The sequence below is a fragment of the Phoca vitulina genome, unplaced genomic scaffold (assembly GCF_004348235.1).
Source record: "Phoca vitulina isolate PV1807 unplaced genomic scaffold, GSC_HSeal_1.0 scaffold27, whole genome shotgun sequence".
In the NCBI taxonomy this organism is placed as follows: domain Eukaryota; kingdom Metazoa; phylum Chordata; class Mammalia; order Carnivora; family Phocidae; genus Phoca; species Phoca vitulina.
Genome location: NW_022589730.1, coordinates 16,691,309 through 16,706,793, shown reverse-complemented (window position 1 = coordinate 16,706,793; position 15,485 = coordinate 16,691,309). Strand labels below are relative to the sequence as shown.

The 15,485-nt window shown below is 39.6% G+C and overlaps 1 protein-coding gene and 1 pseudogene across 2 annotated transcripts in view; one reads left to right on the top strand and one right to left on the bottom strand.

The window, feature by feature from the left end:
- The window catches only part of MALT1 (MALT1 paracaspase), a 57,860-nt gene that overhangs the window by 16,134 nt on the left and 26,241 nt on the right, over positions 1-15,485 (top strand). Inside the window, exons 3-8 of one of the 2 annotated variants that reach the window (XM_032422686.1) lie at positions 4,009-4,130; positions 9,180-9,339; positions 11,154-11,332; positions 11,875-11,971; positions 12,488-12,520; positions 15,412-15,438. In XM_032422686.1, the coding sequence (XP_032278577.1) occupies positions 4,009-4,130; positions 9,180-9,339; positions 11,154-11,332; positions 11,875-11,971; positions 12,488-12,520; positions 15,412-15,438 (618 nt within the window). The remainder of the gene's footprint in view (positions 1-4,008; positions 4,131-9,179; positions 9,340-11,153; positions 11,333-11,874; positions 11,972-12,487; positions 12,521-15,411; positions 15,439-15,485) is intronic. The other variant, XM_032422688.1, reaches the window with a different exon arrangement.
- LOC116643722 lies at positions 4,777-5,461 on the bottom strand (annotated as a pseudogene).

The window sequence follows — 15,485 nt, the reverse complement described above, 5'->3', positions numbered from 1 at the left end:
GAGCTTGAACGTAAATTAGAAAGCATATAGTCTTGTCTCCCACACAAAAGAAGGACACCTTTTAGGATATCCTGGCCCTATGGGCCCTATGTCCATTAAAGTTATTCATTTCTTTGTAAGACACTCTAGGGAGAAAGCTTTTTTAATTTCCATCACTCTTGTCTCTGTATAATAGGAGAGAATGTTTGCTATGGTCAGTTTATAAGCACTGCCATGGTGCAAGACACTGCACTCTGCTTGGCATTTTCCCTTCAGTAAGAGAGGCTCATGTGGCAAAAGATCAGCTTGGGAGGGACATTAAGAATTGCTGGGGGGTGCCTGGCTGGCTGAGTTGGTGGAGCGTGTGACTCTTTTTTTTTTTTTTTACGTTTTATTTATTTGAGAGAGAGCGAGAGAACAAGAGCAGGGGCGGGGGAGTGGGAATCAGAGGGAGAGGGAGAAGCAGACTCCCCACTGAGCAGGGCGCCCAATGTGGGGCTCGATCCCAGGACCCCGGGATCATGACCTGAGCCAAAGGCAGATGCTTAACCGACTGAGTCTCCCAGGCATCCCAAGCGTGTGACTCTTGATCCCAGAGTTGTGAGTTCAAGCCCCATGTTGGGCATAGAGATTATTTAGAAATAAAATCTTTAAAAAAAAAAAAAAAAATCACTGGAAAATGATAACTATATGAGGTGATAGGTGTATTAATTAAGTCAACAGTGGTAATCACTTCACAATGTATATGTATATTAAATTATCACATGGTAACGCTATAAATGTATAGAACTTTCGTTTGTCGAGCATACTTCCATAAAGGTGGGTGGGGGGGAATCACTGGATTAACAAAAGCAGGGGGATTTTAAAGCCCAAGAAAACCTAGGTTTGTATTTTGGTTCTGCTATTTTACAATGGGAAAAAAATTGGTCTCAGAAAGGTTAAATAGTTTACTCAAGGTAATTTGGGTGATCTTTTGCAAACGACTTCATTTTCTTCACTGTAACATAGATCTAACTAATATCTAACTCATCTGGTTATTTTGAAGGTTAGAGATCAAAACACCGGGCACATATAAAGCAGTCAGTAAATTGCTACCATAGTAGTTTTATTATGGTGATGATACAGTCATCCAGCAAATACATGCGGAACACTCACTGTGTCACCATATGCCAGGCACTGTTCTGGGTGTCGGGTAAACTGGTGACTAAGACAAACAAGGTCCTTGTTCTCATGAAGCTTCTGTTTTAGTAGGTGAGACAGACAAGAAAACACAGGGATTTCAGATGGTTAGTGCAGTGAAGACCACAAAGTGGGGTGAATGTAATTGAGAAGTGGGGGTGGGGGTTAGCTAGTTTAGAGACATTTCCCAGCGAAGCTAGAGACCTAGATTATGAGAAAGAAAGAGCCTGCCGTGAAACAGTAGGGGGTTGGAGGGGAAATCCAGCAGAGGACTAGTAAGTAAAAAGGTAGAAAATAGCTTGGCTTCCGAAAAGAGGACCAGTGTGGCTGGAGCAAGGAGGACGGGAGGGGACGAGGTTAGAGAGGTCAGTTTATATAAGACCTTGTGACCATGATAAGGAATGTAGACTTTATTCGAAGTACAATAGGTCAGTCGAGGGTTTTAATCAGAGGAGTGGTATGGACTAATTTATGTTTTTTTTATTTTATTTAGAGAGAAAGAGGGGAGGGGGAGAGGGAGAGAAAGAATCTCCAGCAGGTTCCCCACTGAGTGTGGAGCCCATGGTGGGGCTCGATCTCACCACCCTGAGGTCATGACCTGAGACAAAATCATAAGTCGGACGCTCAACCAACGGAGCCACCCAGGCGCCCCTGGATTAATTTATGTTTTAAAAAGACAGTTGGGCTGCCAGTCGGAAGCAGGGAAACCAGTTTGCAGGCTGTAACATGGTTTCGTCACAGCTGATGGTGGCTTGGGTTAAGATCATGGCATTGAAGATGTGTGGAGACGGGGAAAAGCGGAACTGGCAGGACTTGCAGAGAAGTTACATGTGGAGAATGAGGAAGAAAAGAGGGATTTCGGGGGGGCACTGCTAAGTTTTTGCCCTGAGTAACTGGATGCATGGGGACAGGCTGAGTTGGCAAGACGGTGGGGTCTCATGCAGGAGTAGATTTTGTTTCGGAGGAATTTGGGACACGTTAAGTTGGAGATGACTAGAAGACAGCCACATTTTAAAGCCCATTTAGCCACAAATCCTCTTTTTCAGATTTATATTTGTTCCCTTCTTTTGTTGTTACAACTTTTTTTCTTTCTTACCACACGTAAACTTTGAAAATCAGAATCTTTGTATCTTAAAGTTGTGACATGTATCTCTTGTGGCTAAAGAACGGCATTGGGAGCCTTAAATGCAGTGCTGTGAATTTGCCGGCCAAAGTGAGAGTGCTCATCCCATTTTCTGTCTTTACCATGTCCTTTGCAACCAGCACATAGTACAGGTTCCAGAAGAACTGTTACTTCTGCCATACTGTGCTAACTTGGCATCAACGTAAAGAATTAATGAATAGGAAAGTTCTCCCTTGGCAAAAGTTTTAAATTCTTTTTTGAGAGGCTCTACTCTCTTTACTAAAGATTTTCTAGGGTTTCTCCAGACCCTCAAATGTAACAGGTAGGCAATAAATATTTATTTATTTTGGATTTTGGTTTTATTTGGTATCTTTCTGGAATGGTTTTCACATACCTGTTTTACCTTATATACTATTTTTATCCTGGAAAGGTTAGTATCTTGGATGTACTAAGATTGATATTATTGGACTAACTCCTCTTCAATTGTAATCTTGTTTTATTCCTTTGGATTGGCGGCTTATAGAAGAAAAAGATACTGTTATGAGATCATATTCAGGATAGATGAAGAAAGAAAATAAAACTAGGTGCAGGGAGTTATATTTTACAAGTTTTAATGATCTTTTCTTCTTCCTTCCTGGAAGCCAGCTAACCCAGTTTTATGTATTATAATCTTGGCAAACGTAGAATTTCCTAACTTTGGTTTCTTTTGTGTCAGTTATCTGTTGCCGCATAATAAATTACCCCAAAACCCAAAGCTTAATACAACAACCATTTTTTACTCCACATGGTTTCTGAGGATAGGAACCTGGAAATGGCTTAGCTGGGTGGTTTTGGCTCCGGTTTTGGCCTCTGATGAGGTGAGGGTCAAGCCGTTGGGGCAGGGCTGCAGCCGTCTAGGGTTCAACTGGGGTTGAACTGTCCTCTTCTCGGGTGGTTCACTTACATGAAAGTTTCTTTCCTTATCACTTGGGCGGCCTGAGCATCCCCATGATGTGGCAGCAGGCTTCCCCAGAGGGAGTAAGTGAAAGGGACACGGCTGGGGGGGGGGGGGGGGGGGGGGGGGGGGAGGTAGTTCCATAGTTGACTTAGGATTTTCTTTAAAGCTTCCCAAGCTTTGATGCTGAGAGTCATTTCTCAGATGAGAAATGTCTGTATCACATGTGTCGGATTTATATCCTGTTGTTCTGTTTCTGTGCCTTTCTGCGTACAGAGTGATTTTCATTTTAATACTAAATCATAGCACTGAAATAAATGTGTCTTGAAGACCTTTTCAGTGGCCACCGCTTGCAGCAGTGCCCCTGAGTCAGTGGGAGTGCCAGCCACATGAGCGTTTACGACCGAGTATTGGAAGAGTTGGCACTGAGACCTGCATCACACCTGCTGTCTAGCAGACATCTATTGTAAGGTGCATCCTGATTTCAGAGGGGTTAGGACATGAAAAAAATACTTCTAAGGAAAGATGGCAAACAGTTTTCTCCCCCAGCCATGGGAAGTATGGTAGATGAAAGTCTTCTGTGGATGAGTTTCTTTCCTCTTGGTTTTACAAAGCCTGGAACTCACAGAGGCATAACCTGGCAGGGAGGGAGATATGAATGGGCAGTTTACAGCTAGGATGAATATACAGGTTATTTCCAGAATACGTTTTGGTTTCAGAAATGTAAACAAGGAAAACCTCTCTTCCGTGACTGACTTAACTTTTTTTTTTTTTTTTTTTTTTTTTTTTTAAGGCATAAAGATCACTGTCAACCCAGAGTCAAAGGCAGTCTTGGCTGGACAGTTTGTGAAACTGTGTTGCCGGGCAACTGGACATCCCTTTGTGCAATATCAATGGTTTAAAATGAATAAAGAGGTAACTTTTTTAATGTATTTTACTTCCCTTGTCATAAAAAGAGAGAATGATAGCAGATTATTTAGCATCATTATCCTCAGTGTGTTTTTTGGAACTTTGATCTGATAGACATGGCTGTGTTATTACTGAAGTAGTCAATAATCATTATTTTGGTAAGACGGTTCCAAAAGTTGTCTTACAAAAAAATGGTAAATGGGGCACCTGGCTGGCTCAGTTGGTTAAGCATCTGCCTTTGGCTCAGGTCGTGGTCTCAGGATCCTGGCATCGGGCTCCATGCTCAGCAGGGAGTCTGCTTCTCCTTCACCCTCTGTCCGTCCCCCTACTCATGTGCTCTCTTTATCCCTCTCGTTCACTCTCTCAGATAAATAAATAAAATATTTTTTTAAAAATGGTAAGCAATAGGGTGCCTGGGTGGCTCAGTTGGTTAAGTGACTGCCTTCGGCTCAGGTCATGATCCTGGAGTCCCTGGATCGAGTCCCGCATCAGGCTCCCTGCTCGGCAGGGAGTCTGCTTCTCCCTCTGACCCTCCCCCCTCTCATGTACTCGCTCTCTCTCATTCTCTCTCTCTCAAAAAAAAAAAAAAAAAATCTTAAAAAAAAAAAAAAAAAAAAAAGGTAAGCAATAATAAAATCAATTCTCTAGACTCTAAAAACTGTGGAAATCAGTATTATTACTTAGAACAACATTAACAAATAGTAAATATCACCAGTACATTCTAACATACCCATCCAAAATTCCTTAACAACAAATTATGTTCCAACCAAAATCTCTCTCTCTCTCTTTTTTTTTTTTGAAAATAACTTTATTTTCTTTGGCCGTGTGTGCCCTCTAGTCTCAGAACTTCTGGAATGGTTTCTTGGGCCAGCAGCCTGTGTGACTTTGATCACACTGAAGCACACAGTCTTGCTCAAGGGTCAGCACTCACTCACTGTGACAGTATTGCCCATCCGGACGTCCCTGAAGCCAGGGGACAGGTGTACGGACATAGTCTTGTGGTGTTTCTCAAGGCAGTTGTACTTTCAGATGCGGTGGAGGAAGTCTCGGTGGATGACAGTCTTCTGTACCTTCATCTTGATCACCACACTAGACAGGATCTGCCCTCAGATAGAGACATTACCAGTAACGGGGCATTTCTTGTCGGTATAGGACCCTCAGTGACCTCCTTGGATGTTTTGAAACCCAGACCAAAGTTTTTATGGTATTGTAGGAGCTTCTCTTTACCAGTTTCTCCAAGCAGGTCCCTCTTCTTATTTTGAAAGATGGTTGGCTGCTTTGGGTAGGTGCACTCAGTATGAATGTCCACCATCTTCCCAACCACCTGAAAAAAGGAAACCAAAATCTTTAATTAAAAGATTTTTAAGGTGCCACGGAAGGCTAATGGAAGATTATTTTAAATGTTTCACATAACTATTATATCAAAAGATTTAGGCTATTGTGGTAGATTCTGAAGTGAAATTCAGGCTGGTGGAGTGGGGCATTATTCTTTTGGTGGAAATATTGTATCCCTGCACCACCCAATAAATAATTTAAAATTACATATTGGAATTCTTTTTTCTTAAAAGTTCTTTGAGTTAGGGGTGCCTGGGTGGCTCAGTTGGTTAAGCGTCTGCTTTCGGCTCAGGTAATGATCCCAGGGACCTGGGATCGAGCCTCGCATGGGGCTCCCTGCCCGGCTGAGAGTCTGCTTCTCCCTCTGCCTTTACAGCTCCCCCTGCTTGCACTCTTGTTTTCTCTCTCTCTCTGTCAAATAAATAAATAAAATATTTAAAAAAAAAAAAGTTCTTCGAGCTCCTGTGCCACTGAGTGTTCCCACTGGTCTGGCTAGCCCATGTTGAGTCTCGCTTTGGTTGGCTCCTCTCTTCTCCCACTCCACCTCCCCTAGCCCCCTTCCTTCCTAGATTATACCTTGAAACTCCATACTCTTTTCAACCTGTTAGTCAAATAACTAAGCTTTCATCCAAATTCAGTACTAAGTCTACATTTGCAAACCTGAAAATAAGTTAAAGAGCCATTCTAAGATCATGATCTTTCCTTTAATGGGATCATCCTGTGCCTTAGAAGAAATGTGTGGTGTTATACAATTTTTTATTCCCATCCCTTACACACAGGTAAGGTAGAGCCGCTGAACTGTAGTAAAAGGTTGCATGTAGGCTTCGGTGCCGGACAGGCCTGTGTTGGAACCCTGAGTGTCATTTTTTGTGATATGAATTCCTGTCATCCAGGGTTATAAGAATTTAATAGACAATGTGTTTCATGTACCTACGCTTTCAGGAGATGGTAACTAAAGCTATTTTTAACATTTTCTCAATTGCAAAGTTGCTTTTATCTTAATAAATGTCTTTTGAAAAGGGAGAAATAACAGATAAAACTTGGTACATTAAGCATATCATTTGTAAAATATGCCCTGATTTGAGAAAGGTAAAAATGTAGGAGGTGGGGAGTACTTCTGAGATTAGAAGAGTTGTAATAGATTTTGAAGCCCTCACAAGGTCAAGTTTTGTCAGGCTACCTTTATGGCCATGGGGTTATTTTAAGAGATACTCATTGAACAAGTACTTGATGAGCGCTTGTTTTGTGCCAGGCCGTGATCTCAGGCCGTGATGATGAAGCACTGACACACAGGGTCATGCTCTGGTGGGAGAGACAGCAAACAAACAGAATTCTTTGAGTTAAGAACTATGAGGAGAATCAGCAGGGTGATCTAAAGTGAGATGCCACTAACCGTCTTAAGCAGAAGTAACATAATAGGATTTGTGTTTTTAAAACACAAAGCTGCCGCTTGAAGAGAAGCAAGAGAGAAGCAGGAAGACCATTTAGCTAATGCTTGTGCTAGGCTGGAAATAGTGGCAGGGCAGTGGAGAGGGAACAGAGTGCTCAGGTCAGGTTATTTTAGAGGGAGAGTTGATCACACCTGATACGTTAGAGGTGGAGCATGAAGAAAAAGGAAGAGAGATCAAGGATGACCCCGGGATTTTTTATGGAAGCACCCGGGGACGTGTTATATACTGAGGTATTGAAGATTGGGAAAGAAATGGATTTAAGGAGAAAAATCAAGGATTGGTTTTAGATGCATTAAGTTCAAAATGCCCATCAGACATCTACATGAATCAGCTAGGCAGTTTGGATATCTGGAGAGTCTTTGACAGTTTATGTTACAGAGACAAACCAGTAAAGAGACTAAGAAGAACCTGCAAGAGAGATGGGAGGAAATCCAGCAGAGGATGGTATGAAGCCTCAAAGGGAAGGCATTTCAAGAAAAAAAGGGTAGTTAACATTTTCAGTGCTGCTGAGAGGAGGGGGTGCGTGTCAAGGGAGGCTTGTTTGGGATTTTTTACTTATTTAAGATACAAAGGACTAGAGTATGTTTTCGAGAGTGATACAATAGAAGAGAAATAGATGGTAAAGCAGAGAGAAAATTGCAGGAGCAAGGTCAGAGAGGATGGAATTGACAGGAGAGGAAAAAGTTTTCCTCTGCCCTCTTATGTTCATTCTCTGGGTTCCTGTGAATTAACTGACAAAATACAGATTGACAAGAGAAGAAGTTTATTCGTATGGGAACTTACAAAGGAAGTAGCTCCATGACTAGTTAAAGTTAAAGCCTTACATACCTAATTTAGTAGGGAAAAGGGTGGAGGGACAAAGGCCTCTATGAGAGGAACAGATGGATTTCTTTAAGAAATACAAAGGGGTTTCTAGAAGAATAAGCAGGAGATAAGTTAAGTTTGACCGTGTTTATTCATGTGGGTGAAAGTGGTCTTCCCATCTTCATCATGGCCATAAAACTCTCCTGGAGAGGGGATTTGTAGTAGGTTTATTCTTGGTCTCCTTCCTGGACAAAGCCACCCTGAAGAAGGAGTTTATGGTAGCCTCATTTCCCAGAAGTGTCTACTTTTAGTCAGATAGGGGAGTCTCTGAGAAAGCTGCTTTCTGCACCTGTTGATCCCAAATGTCTGCAGCTTGAACTAGTCTACATACCAAGTCTGAGGTTCTGAGTGGATCCCCACAGATCCTAAGCCCAAGTAGCCTTTGCCAGGAAGACGCATTTTGCATTTTAACAGAGAGAAGAGAGCAGTTATAAAGAGATACATAGATAGCTTTGGTGGCAGGAAGAGGAGAGTTTCTATCTGAAGTCGGTAGCTGAGAGAAGCAGGGTTGATTGTAGGAGGTTTGAAGAGACACAAAATATGCATTAATAGTCTAGTAGAAAAGCAGACTTAGTACATTAACATGGTGCCAAGTGCAGCCTGCCATCCTAGTTGTCAAATCCTCAGCAGAATGCTCTTGCTCTGGTGCAGGTTCTGAAGGGGCAAGAGTGGAATTCAGTTGGTTGGGGTTTGGAGAGGGATACTTTTGAAAGGGAACTAATGTAATATAACAGGGCACTCGACTAAGCCCCTTGACAATGTGGCAGAAGTGCACTTACAGATTGATGAGAGCAGCAAAGGTGAAAGAAACCTTAATGTGGTGACCAGAGCCCTGGGGGAGAGCTTAGCAAACCCTTGGGTGGCCATTTCTTCCCATCACTGACATGCTTTCCATAGCCCTTCCCTGCCCAGACCCTGAAAGAAGAGTGGTGGTTCAGGAGTCTGTCCTTTTACAGAATTTTGCAGATGAGAAAATGGGGTCTCAAGGTGAAATAACTTGCTTAGGTACTCACAGCTATTTTGGCCAGAACTGAAATGAATAGTCGGGCCTAACCTTCCGTGTTATTTATAAATTTGCCATTGTAGATTCTTTAAATACTAATGATTTGAACAATTTTAAATGACAGAACAGATACTTTTCTGTTAGTTTTTGGAAGATCTGTGGATGAGATCTTAACTCTCTAGTTAATGGATTTGTAAAAGAGTGTGGATTTCTAAGACTTTAGTCTTAAATTATTCAAAATGTTGTTTGTTTTTTTAAGTAAAAAATATTTTAGAACTTGGGGGGGGGAAATATGCTTTTCAAAGCTCCAAAGAAATCAACACATTTTTTTGCATGGCACATTTTTATAAGGCATGTTTTGATGAGTCATTCATTTACATTCTCTTACTGATTCTTTCACAGATCCCAAACGGAAATGCATCAGAACTTATTTTTAACACAGTGCACGTAAAAGATGCGGGCTTTTATGTCTGTCGAGTTAATAATAATTTCACCTTTGAATTCAGCCAGTGGTCACAGCTGGATGTTTGTGATGTCACTGAAGTAACAGAAAGCTTTCAGGGTAAGTGATAAATTAAGTTGAATATTGGGATGGGAATTGCCTTATTTTATTTTGAATGTTTACTTGAATTTCACAATATCACAAACAGGACCGGAAGCTCATGTACGTTCTTATCACCAGTTGGTCAGACTTTATCCCGTGTGCTTTGGTCCCTTCTCCACAGACATGTGTTGGGCCGGCCCTGCCACTGGCCTCTGCACACGTCCCTCCTATTTCTTTCTACACTGTGTGTCTTTCTCCCAAACTGTTGTATTACGCTGACAAAATCATGTTGCGGAATAAAACCTCTAGAGTTGCCTTTGGTGTGAAAGGGCAGGTAGCGTATCATTCCCCACAATAAAGCATTTCATCAGACTGTTTTTCTCCTCTCTGTCATTCAGCTTCTTAGGCCAGTAACTAGTACTGATTAAAAAAATCAACCTATTCTAAAGAGTAGCCATCAGATGTTATTTTCTGTATTCACACTCACAATCAAGAACTATATTGTCATTTTACCAGACAGAAAGAATAGGTGGGAAACAGACTTGTTGTTACCTGTCTCCATTCTTCTTTCTCAATTTAGCTTTTCCTACACCTAAATAAATAATCTCTAAAAATAGTCATTATTAAACAAGGGAATTGTGTCTTTCTAGGATATTTCTGTGCGTGTAATGAACTTTAATATGTTTATAAATTAAATCCTATTCATTCAGCAAAGACTGATCACCTGCAATGTGTGAGACACTGAGTTTCATGATGGAGACTTGGTATTGGGTAACAATGACAAGTCCTCCTTCCTCGAGGACCTTAGAGCAACACATGAGGGTTCAATAAGTAACATTTCCTGGGGGCGTCTGGGTGGCTCAGTTAAGCACTGGACTCCTGATTTCGGCTCAAGTCATGATCTCAGGGTCGTGAGATTGAGCCCTGTGTTGGGCTCCGCCGTACTGAGCGTGCAGTCTGCTTAAGATTCTCTCTCTCCTCCTCCTCCCCCACCCCCATGGGTGCACACGTGCACATGCTCTCTCTCTCTCTCTAAAATAAATAAATCTTTAGGGGCACCTGGGTGGCTCAGTCGTTAAGCGTCTGCCTTCGGCTCAGGTCATGATCCCAGGGTCCTGGGATCGAGCCCCGCATCAGGCTCCCTGCTCAGTGGGAAGCCTGCTTTTCCCTCTCCCACCCCAGCCCACCCCACACTTGTGTTCCCTGTCTCGCTGTCTCTCTCTGTCAAATAATAAAATCTTAAAAAAAATAAATAAATAAATCTTAAAAAAAATAATAGTAATAATGCTTTCTGGTTTCTGCCTCAGGAAGAAATGCTAGCAATCATCCATCCATATTTATTCCATGCTAAAACTCCTTCTTTTAATAAGTTAAATCAAACAGCAGAATGTAGAACTTTCTGTGTTGAATGTGAGTATCACTCAAGATGCTAATAAGTTACTTGCCCCCACCAAAAAGAATCTGTGGCCAAACATGTCTGGAAGCCACTTGAACTATTTTGCCCTTCTAAATAAACAAAGCATATAACACTTAAAGCTCTGAGAAGTCCTGTAGCAAAAAAATCTGTTTAACTTTGTTTAACCCAGAATTTTCTAAACATACTTGTCTACAGCATCCTTTTATCCACAGAACATCTCTTAGTATTTCTGGAAGTGTCACAGTTTTATGAAACAGTTTTAGGAGGTACTGTTAAGGATTATAAAAAATAACTTGAAAACACCTTTTTATGTTGTTGGTTTTTTTTTTTTTTTTTTTAGTTAAAGGGGGAAAATTTTTTCTTACTGACCTAGGGATTTTATTTATGTTCAGTGATATTTTTCTTTTAATTTAAGGAAGTGTGGATGGCATCTCTGAACCCAAGTTGCAAATCTGCGTTGAACCAAGGTCCCAAAAGCTGATGCTTGGTAGCACATTGGTCTTACAGTGTGTTGCTGTTGGAAGCCCTATTCCTCACTACCAGTGGTTCAAAAATGAATCACCATTAATACATGAGACAAAAAAGCTATACATGGTAAGAAGTTGGTTATTTGGGTATTTTTTTGTGTAGATATATAAAATAAGTAGTATAATTGAAAATTAAGACAAACATTAAAATTCATATTCGTTGAGGTGTTTTAATGTTTTCCTTATTTTCATTTCAAGTCCCTTGTTATTCAGTATTAACTCATTCTTATATTTACAGAAATGCTGGAACATAACACTAGCCCACATCTAAGGGCTTATACTAAAATGTCAGATAGGGGCGCCTGGCTGGCTCACCAGGTCTTCATCGTGGGGTTGTGAGTTCGATCCCCACATTGAGTGTAGAGATTACTTAAAAATAAAATCTTTAAAATGTCAAATAGTACTCCACCTAACTCACCATTATTGGAATCATTGTATCATTTGCCTGCTAATACTTAATCTAATAAATGGAAATAATCTAAGAATGTCTAAAGTCCTCTTAAATGTTACAGGTTTTTTTTCCTAATTCAAAATAAGTTTCTCTCCAAGCCAATTAAAATTAAATTGAAAGGAAATGTGTGTGTGTGTGTGTTCTGATATTGATAACAGGTACCTTATGTGGATCTGGAACATCAGGGAACCTATTGGTGTCATGTATATAATGACCGAGACAGTCAAGATAGCAAGAAGGTAGAAATCATCATAGGTAAGTAATCTTAGTGTTCTGATAAGTGGAGTAGAAGTTATATAAAATGAAATATTAAAGCAATGGAAATTCTGCTTTTTACCTCATTCTATTTAATGTTGTGTTAAGTATCCAGAGTTATATTATTTATATAGAAAATCGAGAGAATACATTCTAAATTCACAATCATAAACATTTGTGGCAAAAAAAAGTATTCTTTAAAACTTTAGTTATAAAAAAACTTTATTTAAGTGGGAAAAGATTTTTAATAAAACACTTTTAAAAACCAGGCATCACAGACATAGAAAGGAAAGAATGCTCATTAATCAGCAGTCCCCATTATAAAGTTTGTAATCTGGAAGTTTGCTCTGTTTAAGCTTAATGCATTTATAGTTAAGTTGTCAACAGTAGGAGGGTTGATGCATATGTTGGTTTGCCAACATATTTCTATGATATTTATTTCTCTGTTTACCTGATGGCTGCCCTTCCTAAGATCATGAATTACAGTATATTCACATTTGTTTTCTCTGGAACAAGGAAGAACAGATGAGGCAGTGGAGTGCACTGAAGGTAGTGTGATCCTTTGGTTTGAAACCACATATCCTGCATGCTGGTTCCCCTGGGGATTGGTGGAGTGCTCTAGCCTGCTGAGTGCAGTGATGGAAAAAATACTAGCTATAAGAAAGAAATTTCACTGAGTCTCAGGATTTGTCAATTGCCAGGGACATTGTTAAACTGACACACCATTAAGGTAACTAATTTTCCATTGATTTTCTATTGCATATAAGAAGAGCATTTCTGTACATCTTACAAATAGGAAACATTTACAACTAATTCTTAATGTTAATTTTTATCTTTATAAAATTCGTTAAAAAGATGGACGGCTATACCACAATGGATAATTGTTTAAATGACTTTAGCCATCCTTTTAGCCATGATTATTTGCTGTTCAAATGTAAATGTGGCTTTTGTGAGAGTTTCAGGACAGGCGATTTCTTGTTAAACACATTTTATCAAATGCCTAATATTTCTATTTCAGTATAAAATTAGTAAGATCCATTTTTTTGAAGCTATAAGTCTGTAGATTAATCTACCATGTCATCTTTACAATAATATATAAAGAGAACTGGAAAATCTGTTTCAACATAAGCTTTTAAATTTAATTATGCAAAGCATTGTACGTAAGTTCTAATGAGTAAATTTTAATACTTGTTACCTTCCCTTAGTACATCACATTGTTTTACAGAATTTGGTTTGTAAATAGCAAAGTATTTTTTCAATTTCTGCTTCTTTAAACTATTAGATAATCTTGGGCTCTACTTGGATAAAGTAAAAAACAAAAAAAGTTAAATCTTTTGTTTCCTGGGTTTTCCTGTCTTTTGTATCTCTATGGTATCACGCTGAAATGCTGTAATTACTGTTTTTGTCCTAATGCATACTTTTGAACAGGAATTCTCTAGCGTAAGGGGGATTCCAATCCTGTTGTCTATAGAGGCCTTACACGAGGGAAGCTAAGTGAAGAAATCCTAACAAACTCCTCTTCCTTCTCTTACGTCTTTTTTGCCTAATTGCATGATTTTTAAACTTTCCAAAGTTGAATATCTCTAAGAACAAATATAAACTAGCCCTGCTGTTCGGCTTCAGGGTGATGCATGGAAATTACTTGCTGTGCTGTTTCTTTACCTGTATGATTATCTCTGTAGTTTTTACAGTAGCAAGCACACTGTCAAATTCTAATTTTCACATAAGCCTTTCAGCACACTTAGAGATGAAGATCCAAGCATGAAAACTACTTCAGAAATTTCAAATGGGAGAATTAGATCCAACTTTTCTTTCTAAAAAAGTGTAAATGTTGAGATGTTTCATAATTGGTGGATTGACACATACCATTAACAGTATCCTACATCAGATCTTTTTTTTTTAACCTGCAGAACATGATGTTACTTATTTCACTTTATGTGTTTTGTTAAAGATATTTGGTCAGGACAAAAGGTGGGGATTGAGTAAGTGAAGCTCAGGGGTTTTTTTAGGGCAGTGAAACTATTCTGTATGATCATTGTAATGGTGAATACATGTGTGCAAGTTTTTAAAATCATTTAGTAGGAGGTTAGGGGAGGGGGAATCCCAGGATGGAATGCAGAATGTGACCAGAGAATCTAAATGCGTTACAAATGTATGCAGCAACCTCAGTGAAGAGGGGAAGGAAGAACAAGGTGCTGACCTAAGTAACTAGAAATGAATGAAGTCTATAAGACAAGAGGCAAAAGAAATTGTATGGAGCCCTGTACTCTAGTTGATGATGCTCTTCCGTTGACTTTACATCACAGATAAGAATAAGTTCCTCTGTGACATCTTATCAACAGCATAACATTCGTAATTTACTGTTAATGTTAATTTGCATCTTCATAAGATTTGTAAAGGAAAAATAGATGGCTGTAATGTCATGGGTATTTGCTTAGATGATTTTATCTCTCCCTTAGCTGGAGAGTACGGGTTAATAATTCTGAAACCACTGTACCTCCAAAAACACATTCCACCAGTCTAAGCATGAGGAAAACATCAACTAATCCAAAGTGAGAGACATTCCACAAAGTCCCTACCAGTAACCTTCACAACTGTCAAGGCCATCAGAAACAGGGAAAGCCTCAGAAACGGTCACAACAAAGAGCCCAAGGAGACATCAGAAAATATAATGTGGTGTCCTGCATGGGGTCCCGGGGGAAAAAAGAACATTAATGGTTCATTAGTTGTGACAACTACACCTTACTAAACATAAGATGTTAAAACAGGCTGGGTATGGGTGTATGCAGGAACTCTTCTTTACTGTCTTCACTTTAGTTCTGTAAATCTCAAACTATTCTAAAATTAAAAGTTTATTAAAAATGAAGAAATCAGGGGCGCCTGGGTGGCTCAGATGGTTAAGCATCTGCCTTCGGCTCAGGTCATGATCCCAGAGTCCTGGGATCGAGTTCCGCATCGGGCTCCCTGCTCAGCGGGAAGCCTGCTTCTCCCTCTGCCTCTCTCTCTCTCTCTCTCTCTCTCTCATGAATAAATTAATAAAATCTTAAAAAAAAAAAAAAATGAAGAAATCATTTGAGATTGTTTCTTAGTTTCCCAAAGTTTACCGTTGAGACCACAGACCTATCCCTTGACTGTTTCTGTCCCAAAAGGCCAGAATATCTAAAACTTTGAACAAATGATGAATGAGTCTGTTCAGCTTTTTGTCATTTAATGAAAGTAGCAATAGCTCAAAAGTTCTACACGATATCAACAGTAGCATTCTTTCATGCTTGGTAGTTGCATGGCTTCTCCCTGAAGGCATTTGAAAAGTTCTAAACTAATGAAATATTATAACATGATTTAATAGCTTGAAACCTGCTTTTCTGATTAGTCTTACTACTTGTACTAAGTTGGCAGTTTGATTATTTAAAACTAATTTATTTTCTCTTATTTCATTTTAGATGAATTAAATAATCTTGGACATCCTGGTGAGTAATATAAAACATTAGCTTGAATACAATAACTAGATATTCTT